Source organism: Gossypium hirsutum, chromosome A06, assembly GCF_007990345.1.
Source record: "Gossypium hirsutum isolate 1008001.06 chromosome A06, Gossypium_hirsutum_v2.1, whole genome shotgun sequence".
Lineage (NCBI taxonomy): Eukaryota > Viridiplantae > Streptophyta > Magnoliopsida > Malvales > Malvaceae > Gossypium > Gossypium hirsutum.
The window spans coordinates 123,436,930-123,451,540 of NC_053429.1; the positions used below are offsets into that span (position 1 = coordinate 123,436,930).

Genomic DNA, 14,611 nt, shown 5'->3' on the forward strand with positions numbered 1-14,611 from the left:
ATTTGGTTTATGACAGTGGATGATTTGTTATCAATGAATTAGGTGGCTTTCAGTTTTCCGACTGATTTTTTTCTCATTTTATTGTATTTAAAACAGAATATTTTAGGGTTAACTTTGGTGTAATTTACCATTAATTTTTGTTACATACACTTTATTAGCTTCTTCAATTATATATCTATCTACAATGTAAAATTACTTAAGTTGATCTTACAAATTAATTTGACACCAAGCTAGTTGTAAAAAATTTAAAATATTATTATTTTAAAAGATAATTTATATTAGGTATATTAATTTATTTTACCTTCTAACTTTTAAAAAAATGTTATTTTAGTTCTCTATTTATTTTTTCATCTCTTCTAGCTATTAAACTTGTATTGATAGTCAAATTTTCACATGAATGCCACTACGCAAGTAATGTTAATAAATATTAATTTTCTATTTATTTTGAGGTGATTTGACAAAAAATATAAATTTAATAGTTAAAAGAAATTTAAATTAAATGATAGGTTTTTTTTTATATTATTATAAAGATATTTTTATCATTTAATACTTTCATATAATATTTAAAAAAACCGAAAAAAATATATAAGAATCTAACATAAAATCAGTAAACTTAAATAAAATTCTCTTATCACTACTTAATAACCATTTATTAAAATAATTTTATAAATATATTTTTAACATAAAATATTAAAAAATTTTCATTCATCCATTTCACGAGTGAGATAAAATTTAATATTGATAATATTATTGATTGATTTGAGATGCAATAGATAATATATTTTATTGATCAATTAAGTTTTTACTCAAAATTTAATATGAGTTTTTCATTTTAATATTTATATATTACATATGTTATTATTAATAAATTTAAAAATATTATAATAAGTAATTGTAGTGTTTTTAATATTTTTAAATTTAAAATTGTATTTTAAATAAGTTCTTATATTTTCATATGCTTGTTATAGAAATTTTAGGTAAATTATTATTTAAGAATAAGTAAATTTTTCTATTTATTTAAATATTTAATAACTAGGGTTTTCTATCAGATGAAAGCAGAACGATTTTAGGTGGTTTCAATCCCACTCGCAAATTGTGAAGTCTTTCCTTCTCTGTTTTTCTCTGCATTGGTTTTCTTTTCTGAACTATGGGCAAAAACGTGGTATCTGACGAAGAAGGTGATGCCGTAATAATTTTTTTTGGTTTTTTTTTTGCTAACGAATCCTTAAATTTTCTTACAAGTTTTTTTTTGTTTTGGGTTTGGGGGTTCAATGCGTGCAGAGGAGTTGGAACTCGACGAAGATGGAGAGCCCATTGAGGGAGACACACTCAATGGCCGCGACCCTGACGACGACGACGAAGAAGAAGACGGTATAGCTTGTTTCTGATATCCAATTTCTCCTTTCAATATTGGGGATCTTTTTTGAGTTCTGAGTTCGTTTTTTTATTTATTTAAATTTTTAGAGAAACAATGAGAAAGAAAATAAAATTAGGGCTGAATGCCATGATGGGTGTTATTCTTTTTTCCTGTTTTGTCAGTGGTTCATGAATTCATTATAAAATAATTAGGGTTGAATGCCATGAATGATGGGTGTTATATTTTGCTCATTTGGGCGGGAGGGTGTTCTTCAGTTTTTTCTGGGTTCATAAATTCGTTGTAGTTATTTGATTATTTATTTTTGTTTTGAACAGATGAGGGGCAAGATGAATATGAGAATGATGGATTCATAGTTGATGATGTGGAGGATGAAGAGGTAGATGAAGCTGAAGAGAGGGAAGATAGCGACGAGGAGAGGCGGAAAAAAAAGAAAAAAAGAAAGAAGAAGTGAGTATTTTTCCTCCATTGATGCTATGTTACTGCTACATTTTCTGTAAAATGAAGATGAGATATTATTAGTATTTTTTTATTTAGTTTAAGAAAGCTTCATATCATTCTATTAGTCAGAGAGGGTAGTTTAGCTAATTTCTGATGATGTTTATATCAATGTTTTCAGGGAAGCTGAGGATCTTGATGAAGATGACTATGAGCTCCTCCGGGAGAATGACGTTAATGTACCAAAGGTTATTAGATTTGATTCCCTGCCCCGAAGAAATAAAAAATGATTATTGTTAAGTTCTATGAGTGTAATTTTATCTCATTTAAGTTCTTTTAGTTTTGCGGAATTAATGGTAGATTTGATCATACTGATTATTTTTGTATAATTTGTTTCCCTGCGCAACTGTTTTACCTATGTAATTGAGCTTTCTGCTTCACAATTTTTTCCAGGGTAGCAAGAAATTTAAGCGGCTAAAAAAGGCTCAAAGGGATTTAGATGGGGTACGATATGGGCTCTCTGATGATGAGTTTGATGGTAGCATGAAGGGTGGAGCAACTGCTGAGGAAAAGCTTAAGCGTACCTTATTTGGCGATGATGATGGTTTGTATATTAAGCATAGTGTCCATTATCATTATCATTTGAATTCAGTTTTAAATAACTGGTTGGTATATGTAATATTTTAGGGCAACCTCTTGAAGATCTTCCTGAAGATGAAGAACAAATAGAAGAGGAAGAGGATGGAGATATGGGTGAAGAAGATGAAATGGCAGACTTTATTGTAGAAGAAGATGATGTGCCTGGGGCTTCTGTTAGGTACAACCTATGTGCTGCATGAATATGCCGATCCCTTTTATACTTTAATTTTGGAAGTCTCTTGAAGTAACTTGTTTTGTAGACGGAAGAAGATGAAGAATAAGAAATCAAAGCATGCATTTGATGTTTCGTCATCTGCTTTAAAGGAAGCTCAAGATATATTTGGTGATGTTGATGAACTCCTGCAGCTACGCAAACAGGGATTAGATTATAGTGATCAGAAAGAAAGGAGACTTGAAGATCAATTCGAACCCACTGTTCTTTCTGAAAAGTATATGACGGTAAAGGATGATGAAATTCGGACCATTGATATTCCAGAAAGAATGCAGGTTTGTTGATATAGTTATTAATGTTCTAACTATTTATTCCCTTAATCTCTCTTAACATAAGTCGATTGGCTTCACATTTGTTTTTGTAGATTTCTGAGGAAAGCACTGGCAGTCCTCCAATGGATGAAGAGAGCATAATAGAAGAGAGCAACTGGATGCATAAACAGCTTACTAGTGGTGCAGTACTGTTATTTGGTAAAGAAAGGACGGATCTTTCTATAAACAAGGATGACATCATGAGGTTTTTGGACCTAACACATGTCCAGAAATTAGATGTACGACTTACTGATTTGATTGATACATGACTACTGTTGCACTGGTTTCGTTTTTCTTAGTATTCTTTCTTTCAGATTCCCTTTATTGCTATGTATCGCAAGGAGCAGTGCCTGAGTCTGCTGCAAGATCCTGAGCCACATGAGGTTGATGATATTGATCAGGAAAAACCTGATAAAAAACCTACAATAAAGTGGCACAAGGTAACTAATCAAAAATTTTTTTATCGTGTATCTAATCAACTTCAGAAGTTTATTCCTGTTAATAATGGATACTATGCTTCATTTTAGATACTTTGGGCAATTCGGGATCTGGACCGGAAATGGCTGCTTCTTCAAAAGAGGAAGAGTGGCCTTCAGTCATATTATAGTAAGCGATTTGAAGAAGAATCTCGTCGGATATATGATGAGACAAGACTTAACTTGAACCAACAACTTTTTGAGTCAATTCTTAAAGATCTCAAGGATGCAGAATCAGAAAGGGAAGTTGATGATGTTGATGCCAAGTTTAACTTGCATTTCCCACCAGGTGAGGTTGGTGCGGATGAAGGTCAATATAAGAGGCCAAAGAGGAGATCACAATATAGTATTTGCTATAAGGCTGGTCTCTGGGAGGTTGCAAGCAAGTTTGGATACAGTGCTCAGCAACTTGGATCTCAGCTATCTCTTGAAAAGTTGGTAAGTGTGCTTGGGTAATTTCTGCTATATTCTATTGAGATCTAATGCTCATTCTTTGATTGTAGCCTGTTGATGAGTTGGAAGATCCTAAGGAGACACCAGAAGAGATGGCTTCAAACTTTACATGTGCAATGTTTGAGACTCCACAATCCGTCCTCAAAGGAGCCAGACATATGGTATACAGTGTTCTTCTTATGAACAAATAAGTACTACTGTTGACCATAACAACCTTGTTTTATCATGTCTACTTATTTATTGTTTTTCCTCTAGGCGGCGTTTGAGATAAGTTGTGAGCCATCTGTCAAGACATATGTTCGTAATATCCATATGGAGAATGCTGTAGTATCAACCAGTCCAACACCTGATGGAAAAATAGCCATAGATTCTTTCCATCAGTTTGCTGGTGTTAAGTGGCTGCGGGAAAAACCATTGAGCAAATTTGAGGATGCACAGTGGCTTCTCATCCAGAAGGCTGAAGAGGAGAAGCTTCTTCAAGTAACTTTTAAGCTGCCAGTAAAAATTATGGATGACTTGATTAAAGAATGTAATGAAAGATATCTCAGTAATGGCGTCAGTAAATCTGCTCAACAATGGAATGAACAGAGAAAGCAGATACTGAATGATGCTCTTTTTGGTTTCCTTTTGCCATCGATGGAGAAAGAAGCAAGATCCTTGTTGGCTAGTGGAGCTAAGAACTGGTTACTTTTGGAATATGGCAAGGATTTGTGGAGTAAAGTTTCCGTGGGGCCTTATCAAAAGAAGGAAAATGATATTAATTCTGACGAGGAAGCTGCACCACGTGTCATGGCATGCTGTTGGGGCCCTGGGAAGCCTGCAACTACTTTTGTGATGTTAGATTCATCCGGAGAGGTGCTTGATGTGCTTTACACTGGTTCTCTTACATTACGGTCTCAAAATATTAATGACCAGCAACGCAAGAAAAATGATCAGCAGCGTGTTTTGAAGTTTATGACTGATCATCAACCACATGTTGTTGTTCTTGGAGCTGTGAATTTGTCTTGTACCCGCTTGAAAGATGATATTTATGAGGTAGGCTTATCATTGTTGAGATGTAGGCTTTCTTTTCCATTTATCAAAAATAGTGTCCTTTAGCTTTATGTTTTAGTTTTGTTTTTCTTGGTTAATTTCTTTTTGTTGTTATTTTAGCAAAATATTAGTTTAGCATGTCTCTACCACTTCTAAGTTTGCAGATCATTGTTTGAGATGTGTCTCACTTTGTTAAGGCCTATTGTCATTTAAGTCCCTTTCAGTGAATTTCTTATCTTCTAATGGTAAATCTTTTTTTTTTGGGAACCGTCTAAAGGTAAATCTTACTTCAGTATTCTGATCACTTATCCCACATGTTATGAAGAGCAAAATTTCTGTTCTTGTCCTCATAAAAAGACCCACATGTTATCAAGAACAAATCTCTGTATTTTTCCTCTTGAAAGGACCCAAATTACTTGCTGAAATACTTGCTTCAAGCATCCTGATTAACTATGATAATGGAACTGTAATTGTTTATGAAGTTGTTGGGTTCTCAATTTTTAATTGTCTTGTATAGTTGGTCCTTTTATTCCTTGTGCTTATTTAGTATATTCCATTGTTATCAGATCATATTCTGATATCAAGTATGTCATTTTTAGCAGAAAGAATGAATTTTCAGTGTTCAATAAGTTGTGATTCTTAAATGGTCTGTTCTTCATGCTATCTAGTTTTTGTCTTCTTTACCAGATTATTTTTAAGATGGTGGAGGAAAATCCTAGAGATGTTGGGCATGAAATGGATGAGCTGAGCATTGTATATGGGGATGAGTCTCTACCCCGTCTCTATGAAAATTCTCGGATTTCAGCGGATCAGTTACCTGGCACATCAGGTGAATAGATCTTCATTCACAATATTCTGCCTGTAGTTTTTGAATTGTTGTTAGGTATGCAAGTTTCTATCCATCTTGATTTATTGATGATCTAGTCCATTATAAATATTATCAGGCATTGTTAAGCGGGCTGTTGCTCTTGGGCGTTATCTTCAAAATCCACTGGCAATGGTTGCAACTCTGTGTGGCCCTGAGAAGGAAATATTGTCTTGGAAGCTTAATCCCATGGAGAACTTTCTAACAGCAGATGAGAAGTATAGCATAATTGAACAGGTTTTGGTTGATGTTGCAAACCAGGTTGGCCTTGATGTTAATTTGGCTGCAAGCCATGAATGGTTGTTTGCTCCTTTGCAATTCATTTCTGGTATTGGGAGTAGAAAGGCAGCATCACTGCAGAGGTCATTAGTAAGAGTTGGAACAATTTTCAGTCGAAAAGACTTTTTGCAAGCCCATGGACTTGGGAAGAAGGTTTTTGTCAATGCGGTAGCCTTTCTACGTGTCCGTCGGAGTGGGCTTGCTGCCAATAGCAGCCAGTTCATTGATTTGTTGGATGACACTAGAATACATCCAGAATCTTATCTTGTTGCCCAGGAATTGGCCAAAGATGTTTATTATGAGGATTTTAAAGGTGAAAATGATGATGATGATGCATTGGAAATGGCAATAGAACATGTTAGGGACCGACCAAGTTTATTAAAAAGCCTTCGTCTTGATAACTATCTAGAAAGCAAGAAGCGCGTGAGTAAGAGGGAGACCTTTGTTGATATAAGAAGGGAACTAATTCAGGGTTTTCAGGATTGGCGGAAACCATATAAAGAACCAAGTCAAGATGAGGAGTTCTACATGATTTCGGGTGAAACTGAGGATGCCCTGGCAGAAGGCCGGGTTGTGCAAGCAACAGTTCGCAGAGTGCAAGGTGGACGGGCTATTTGTGCTCTTGAATCTGGATTGACTGGGATGATTATGAAAGAAGACTATGCAGATGACTCGAGAGATATTGTCGAGTTGTCTGATAGGCTGCATGAAGGTGACATCCTGACCTGCAAGATCAAATCAATTCAAAAGAATAGGTATCAGGTGTTCCTGGTTTGTAAAGACAGTGAGATGAGAAGCCGACACCAGCATGTCCAGAACCTTGACCCTTACTACCATGAGGAGCGAAGCAGCATACAGAGTGACCAAGAGAAAGCTCGTAAAGAGAGGGAAATGGCCAAGAAACATTTTAAGCCGAGGATGATTGTCCATCCACGCTTCCAAAATATTACTGCCGATGAAGCTATTGAGGTATGTTGCGAGTAATTAACTTTATAAGTATACCTTTGATTGGTTTGAATTAATTTTAAGTTCACCCTTGTATGTGGTCATATAGTATATTCTATAAGTTCAAAAGAATAAATATAAACTCTTCTCAATTTCCTTGTTCCAACTTCCAATCTTGCAATAATACTATTTCAATCTTAATGCATCTTTCGTGTGCAAAAAGAAAATACAAAATTAACAAATGATGACTTGATTGTTTGTGATGATGTTGCACGTTAGGCAGGTTTTGGATTGATAACCCTGTTTTGATGAATATGTAATGGTGAATAAGTAGACCAGTTGCTGTAACCTAAGGTATCCAAACATCTAATAATACAATTAATCCCATAGAATATACAAAATTAACAAATGATGACTTGATTGTTTGATGATGTTGCACATTTGGCAGCTTTTGGATGCATTTATTGTCCAAGGCAGCTTGTGGTTGCTTAAAGCCATGACACCTTGCTTCCTTCTCAAATATGAAATATCTGCAATCTCATTTTGTTTTGCTTCTTTAAACTGATGACTGACTATATATTTGGATTTAATCATGTTTTTCTTTTCTTGTGTTGGGCAGTATTTATCCGATAAGGATCCTGGAGAAAGCATCATCCGTCCCAGTTCTCGTGGGCCTTCTTTTCTAACCTTAACTCTCAAAGTTTATAATGGAGTTTATGCTCACAAGGATATAGTTGAAGGTGGAAAAGAACACAAGGACATTACCAGCCTGCTCCGCATTGGGAAGACATTGAAAATTGGGGAAGACACTTTTGAGGATTTGGATGAGGTAAGTCATTCTCTTAATTCTTGTTTTCCTGGGTTTTTCTGATATATGCCTTAAACTTTGCAAGAGATGTGAATAAATTGGAAATAACCATATAGGCATTTTGCTTAATTGGGAGTTAGGTTGCAGTAGGAATCTTGTGCACTTGTAGAAACAATGGCTGATCATAAACTGGAAGACAGATTTCAGGGTTAGAACATAGATGCTGAAGAAATGAATGTTGATTGTTTTTTGGTTGTTATCATCATACAAAAAACCTGTTTGTCAATGCCTTAAACCTTGAGGACTTACACTGGAGGATTCTGAACTTTTAATTGACTGTTCTTTTTGCTTGGGCAAGAATTCATGGTTGCCCCTTGATGTGTTTGGCTTTAAAGCTGTATGGATCATCTTAATAAAAATGAATTAAATGATATTTATTTATTATCTTTGAATGCAGAAGCCCCCTAAACAAAATTAGGAAGAAACCATTAACATTGAAAATCTGTTTTTTTTTTTTGAATAAATTGTTGTAACATAAAATGATATATTGCGAGGCATAAGAATGTATGTAATGGATGTCTTTTGAATGCATTTAAATTGCAGGTAATGGATCGATATGTTGACCCCCTTGTGTCTCATCTGAAGGCAATGCTGAGTTATCGCAAGTTCAGGAAGGGAACTAAAGTAGAGGTTGATGAGCTTCTAAAGATTGAGAAATCAGAGTATCCTATGAGAATAGTGTATTGCTTTGGCATTTCTCATGAACATCCTGGCACTTTTATTCTTACTTATATACGGACTTCGAATCCACATCACGAGTATATTGGCTTATATCCTAAGGGATTCAAGTTCCGAAAAAGGATGTTCGAGGACATTGATCGTCTGGTTGCTTATTTCCAGAAGCATATTGACGATCCACAGCATGAGTCAGCTCCATCAATTAGATCAGTTGCGGCAATGGTACCAATGCGGAGCCCTGGTGCTGATGGCTCTTCTGGGGGATCTATGGGTGGTTGGAAAGGGCATTCATATGACAGGGGTCAATCTTCCACTCCAGGTTCTAGAACAGGTAAACATTGAAATAACCAGTTATTGTTTGTGTTAAATCTATCTATTAAATGCATCTCCGTTTACTGAGTACCACTTGACATTTTCAAATTCTCCACTAGTTCTTCTATTAGTCTTCTGAATGTGAACTGCCAAAGTTTGTTTGACAATGGAAAAGCCAGCCTGATTCCGAACCATTTGACTACATGTTTCAGTAAATGCATCTTTTTAGTTTTGACTAATTATTTAGCTTTTGTTGAATTTTTATAATTTTCTTGCAGTAAATAAATGAAGTTCATTTGTTGTGCGAGAAAATTAGTAATAATTGCCTGTACATTAGAAAAACTTAGAATTAAGCTACCTAGAATGTTGCTCCCTTTATTTGTACACATTCCTGTATATTCAAGTTTTGTCCAATTTGTGGTCAATTTGATTGTTTCATGTAGGTCGTGGCCGAGATGGGCATCAAAGTGGTGCTCCACGTGGTGGTCGTGGACGTGGTAGGGGTGGCTCATATAGCAGCAACCGGGGGCGTAACAATGGGCAAGATTCATCTTATGATGATACCCCCAAATGGGATTCAGGTAGCAGCAAGAAAGGGGATGATGGTGGTTGGGGCAGTTTCCCAGGAGCTAAAGTTCAAAACTCTCCAGGTACAGACGCTTTCCCTGGTGGTTGGGGTGCTTCTGGAACTGAAAGTGGAGGTGGCAGCGGCAGTGGCTGGGGTGCTTCTGGAACTGAAAGTGGAAATGGCAATGGCAGCGGCAGTGGCTGGAGTGGCAGTGGCGGTGGCAGCGGTTGGGGTGCTTCTGGAACTGAAAGTGGAGGTGGCAATGGCAGCGGCGGTGGTTGGGGTGGCGGTAGTGGAGGTTGGGACCAAGCAAGTGGTGGTACTGACAATGGGGGTTCTGGATGGGGATCTGCTCCCAAGAGCAGTAATTCTGGTGGTTGGTGAAACCCTCAGAAGTTTTGTTTTTCCCCTTAACCAAGCCATGGGTTATAGGGCTTAGTTTTTAAGCGGCGTCTTTAGCTTTGCGTGTAGGCTACCTATTCACTCTTGCTAATAAAAATCAAATCTTATTAGTACTGCAAGTGTATATATTTATTATTACTTTAAATCAAGTAGGCATAGAGATGGCAGTGGTAGATTTTTGCTTAAGGTGAGGTTTTAACTTCTTATTTTAAAGGGTTTTGAGTAAAAATATTAAGTCTTACAACTACCAAGTAAATACGAATGTGGGTAAAAAAAGGAATCAAGGATCAACATTGGAGGATGGAGTTGTGGTCCCATTTTTCCTTCGTTCTTGTATATATTTTTATTGTTTGATAATTTGAAGTAAGAGTAGGGATGTTTTTTTGTATTTTTCTTTAATTATGATATGTAATTATAGCACGTTGAGGTTAAAATGTAAATATTAAGAAAATATAACCAGTTCATGTTTAAAAGATTTAATAAAAGGGATGTATTTACATTTGCCTTTGTATTCGCCAAGCGAAACAAGCTTTAAATAACATCTAGTTAAGTTATATTAGATTATCATATGCCTATAACATAGGTCGAAAACATTCAGGGAAAGTTTTATTGTACAATTGATTTATCCTTATACAAAGAATTAATTGGGACCTCAATAGTTAGTCCCAACTTCTTACAAAGGTTAACCTCTCACAAAGAATGTCTACTAATTGAATGCGGAATTACAAGTAAAACTACTTGAAAAATAATGAAGCAATTCAGCATAAAACTCTCCAAGAGATGCATAAAAATTATCCCACTTTGATAACTTATAACTATTCATAAAAGTTATCTCTTGAATGAGAGAGGAATGGCTTAGGGAAGTAAAGTTCATAATTCATTTAAATCTCAAAAATTATATATAAACATTTTTTTTGGATATATGAATATTGATTCAATATGTAATTTGATATGTGAATTTTAATTTTTTTAAAATTAAATATATTAAATATGTAATTTATTCTTTACATTTGAAAAGATCTAAGGTTGTTTGGACAACACAATATAATTGAATGAAAGTGTAATTATTAGGGTGGTAATTACAATAATTATACTCTCTTATAATCATAACGAATTGTAATTGGTTACGTTATATGCAGTTTTATCTAATTATTTTAACATTTCATATTTGTTGAGCTATTTCCTATTTAACATTTAACAAATACTCATTGTCATCATCTGTTCCTTGATAGAGTTATTCATCATCTGAATCTGAATATGTATTATTAATATTATTAAGATATTCTTTTTTCATGTACTTTCAACTTATGGATCATCTCAATTCTACTTACGAATGAAGTTATGAAGTATGCAACATTTTAATACATATGATCCAAGCTTATATTTTTTTTGCTTTATTGAGTCGATGTTAATATGAGAAATCTTTTTTAGAACAAATGTCTTTTCAGTCACATTTCAAAGTTTTAAATAACTCAAATTAAAGAGTTTATGAGATGTCTTTAGTGTTTGTGTCTGGTTCTATTATTTCAAATGGTATTGTACCCCATTATATGGGCAACAAGAAGTACATAAGGACTGCTTCGTGAGTTGCTACGCTAACATAGTTAAAAGATTAATGTTTTAGTCAACATTTTCATTAAAAAAGTGATTTGACTATTGTTTAAAAGCTTGATGGTCAAATTTATCTCAAAAAAAAAAAAAAGGTTTAAATTGATAAAAGATGCAAATGTTGAGGGTTAAATTTGATATTATACCTTTATTTATTTATTTACTATGATGAAACATAGGCTAATATATATACATAGGAAATGGAACAAGGATGAAAGCCTTAACTTCCAATACAGAGGGTGCTCTAGATTTTCACGCAAAACAGACATATGTAAGAAGGTACAGGGACCACGGTTAAACAATGATAGCAGTTGCTGTCAAATTTATTACAGCATTACTAATAGTGCAACCAACAATGAACATATATCACATTATTATTCTACATTTTGACAGCCTGAGCAACACCATTTCGATCAATGGTTAAGCAACCTCACCCAAGAAATCTGCATGTAAATCGGCATTACTGCAATAAAGGCAAGGGGTTTGATCAGATCCATTTTGCTTCATCTCGAGCTTTTGTCACAAGATCCTTATTGCTTATTTTAGCATCCCCTCCCATAAATAATTTCACCACTGCATCGTTAAACGCCCCATAAAAGTTTCCGTCGAGGACCACGTCGAATGATGTCTCGTATGCTTCACACCCACTTACCAATATCCCTTTATCTTCATGTGGCTGCAAATCCAATAACCCCTTTTGCTTTGCAGCTTCGTGATTGAATTTGAGTGACACAATATTCCTTCCGAAAAATCCAAAAAACTACTCCGCTATGTTTGTTGCTTGGTGGGCAGCATCTGATACTAGGTCTATGATATCATGTATGACATGAAATTCAATGCTCTTACCCCGAGTTATACACTCCGGTGATTTTTCGCCCTTCCGTAAAGTGTTGGGACCGATTTGTTCTTTCTCTTTGTCGATGAGGCCACAGCTGTGGCACGAATCCGAAAGGATCCTGAAGTTTACTTTTTCGGGTAGTTGGTTAACTAAATCCCTGAAATCCACGTCTGTGCAAACAGTATAATTAATTAGTTGTAACATATACGTATGCATGGATGCAATGGGAAATTAGAAGCTAGGTGTAGGCTTACCAGTGATAAGATTAAAATCGCAAGGCAGGATAGCTTCATCCAGTCTGAGAGGCTGACCGGGTTTCAAAATAGGAACAGCTGTTCCGTGTCCACTAAAGTAGAAGAACAGGACATCTCCTGGTCTAGCAGTTCGCACCATTTCATAAAGTGCAGCCTTAATTGTTATACCCGTAGGCATAGCCCATGAGCCTGGTATATAATTATCAGTCAGCACCTTAATAAACCGTCGATCAAAGTTAAACCTTTTCATAATCAACCTTCTTATGTTCTCCACATCATTTATGCATCCTTTCAGGTTGTAAGGGGTCTTTGGGTAATTACAACCCACAAGAACAGCTTTCTTGTTATGCACCAGCTCCTTAATCATGGGTAAGGCTAAGGGTGTTGGAATGGTAGCCAAGAAAGCTGTACCAGCATTCTTATCACTGCAATAAAGGCAAGGGTCTTGCTCGTGAAATCCAAGGCTGGTTGTTTCATCCCTAACATTCATCACAAGCTGTTTTTTGGTTAATGTACCATTGGTCTCGTTGATAATCTTTTGAAGTGAATATGTAAAGGCCCCATACGCCTTTCCTTGGGTTTTGTCACTCGGTTCCAAATCAAGGGATAGCTCATCGGCTTGGCACCCACTTAATAGAATCCCCTCATCCTCCGTTAATGACCTTGGCTCCTGAGAGGGTCCGAATTTTAAACTGACGTTGTCTCGAAAGATTCCGGTCAAAAGATGGCCAATGTTGTTGACAACATCTAATCCAATGTTGTTGACATTTAAGGTTGAATTTTCGATTTGTTGACTTTGGGTTTCAATGGGTCAATGTTTAAGGGTCAATTTTAGAAAACTATGAAATTGTGGGTTCAAACTTCAAACCCTACTATGGGCACTATATTTCTATTTTTTTATTCATAAAAAAATGAAATGACAATTTTTTTTTAAAATTAATATAATTTACTTTATAAAATAAAATTATTGTGCAAATTCCACTATAAGACACCATTAATTAGGAAGAATAAAAAACCTACCATAAATGAGATTGAGATCACAAGGCACGATCGCATCATCCTTCCGGCCTGTTTTCATGTCTGCCTCAACTCCATGTCCACTGAAGTGGAATAATAGGACATCTCCTTCTTTAGCCGCTTTCACCATTTTTGCAAGTCCAGCCATAATGTTTGCACGTGTAGGCATTTTTAGGGACCCTGGTTCATCGGTTATGAGCTCAACATGTTGAGGATCAAAGTAATTAAACCTTTTCAAAATCACGTCTCTCATGGCATGCACATCATTTATACATCCTTTCAACTTTGGGGTAGTTGCATCCCACCAGAAGAGCTGTTTTCATTCTGTCTTTGAGTTTGCTTGTCTTCTAATTCGGATGTTGCAGGAAGAACCCATATACAGGGGCGAAGCTAGAACAAATTTTTAAGGAGTCCGAATGAAATTTTAATTTTTTATAGTCTATATCTTTATAATTTTTAAAAGATTAAATCGAATTTTTATAATTTTGAGGGGTCAAAGTACAATTTTACTTTTATTAATTTAAAATTTTTAAAAAAATTCAAGGACCTAAATAGAAATTTTCCAATTTAGGGGGGACCAGAGCCTCTGCCAACCGCTCTTGTATCCGCCTTTGCCCATATATATATATATACGATCAAACTAGTTTAGGTTATACCATGCAATGTCATATAACTCATAAGCTCACGACAAGTTGGCACCTACAATATTTTTATTTCGAAATTTAATTCTCAATATTTACATTTTTTTGTTAAATAGGTTCTTATTTTTTTAGTTAAATTTGATCATTAATTTTTTATATTATTCTTCTTTAACAGAAATGTTTGACTAGAATATTAATTTTTTAACTATGTTGGCATGACAATCCATGTGGTAGTTCACATGTACTTCATGCAGATCTAATATTATTTGTCATATATGTCACAACAATAAATAATTTAAAATTTATGAAAAAAATATTCAAAAAAATGTTTATATAATTTTAAGAGAATAACATGAAGTAAAAAAATATTCAAAAAAATA

General features: G+C 35.0%; 3 protein-coding genes across 3 annotated transcripts; 1 reads left to right on the forward strand and 2 right to left on the reverse strand.

Annotated features, from left to right (window-relative positions):
* The first annotated feature begins 678 nt into the window (after positions 1-678).
* On the forward strand, positions 679-10,261 carry LOC107955350 (transcription elongation factor SPT6 homolog). Its single transcript, XM_016891100.2, has 17 exons — positions 679-1,178; positions 1,282-1,371; positions 1,693-1,825; positions 1,995-2,061; positions 2,267-2,417; positions 2,501-2,630; positions 2,713-2,959; positions 3,049-3,234; positions 3,310-3,435; positions 3,523-3,909; positions 3,975-4,085; positions 4,180-4,959; positions 5,644-5,785; positions 5,901-7,069; positions 7,665-7,874; positions 8,457-8,922; positions 9,347-10,261. The coding sequence occupies exons 1-17, from the start codon at positions 1,148-1,150 to the stop codon at positions 9,853-9,855; spliced, it is 4,935 nt and encodes a 1,644-aa protein (XP_016746589.2). The 5' UTR covers positions 679-1,147; the 3' UTR covers positions 9,856-10,261.
* Positions 10,262-11,754: 1,493 nt separating this feature from the next.
* Positions 11,755-12,940, reverse strand: LOC107956859 (metacaspase-9-like). The gene is made up of 2 exons (XM_016892352.2): positions 12,574-12,940; positions 11,755-12,489 (listed from the first exon to the last, which is right to left on the reverse strand). Exons 1-2 carry the CDS (start codon positions 12,938-12,940, stop codon positions 12,242-12,244), a joined length of 615 nt encoding a protein of 204 aa, XP_016747841.1. The 3' UTR covers positions 11,755-12,241.
* Positions 12,941-12,958: 18 nt separating this feature from the next.
* On the reverse strand, positions 12,959-13,843 carry LOC107956334 (metacaspase-9-like; the record flags this gene model as incomplete). The annotated part of the gene is made up of 2 exons (XM_016892032.2): positions 13,594-13,843; positions 12,959-13,320 (listed from the first exon to the last, which is right to left on the reverse strand). Coding segments are annotated over exons 1-2 (612 nt in total), but the record flags the coding sequence as incomplete, so codon positions are not given.
* Between the last annotated feature and the right edge of the window lie 768 nt (positions 13,844-14,611).

Coding starts and splice junctions, on each gene's coding strand:
- LOC107955350 (XM_016891100.2), top strand. CDS start 1,148: ATGGGCAAAAACGTGGTATCTGACGAAGAAG. Junction 1,826..1,994: donor AAGAAAAAAAGAAAGAAGAA/GTGAGTATTTTT, acceptor CAATGTTTTCAG/GGAAGCTGAGGATCTTGATG. Junction 3,436..3,522: donor CTACAATAAAGTGGCACAAG/GTAACTAATCAA, acceptor GCTTCATTTTAG/ATACTTTGGGCAATTCGGGA.
- LOC107956859 (XM_016892352.2), bottom strand. CDS start 12,940: ATGATTAAGGAGCTGGTGCATAACAAGAAAGCTGTTCTTGTGGGTTGT. Junction 12,490..12,573: donor CGATTTTAATCTTATCACTG/GTAAGCCTACAC, acceptor CTGTTTGCACAG/ACGTGGATTTCAGGGATTTA.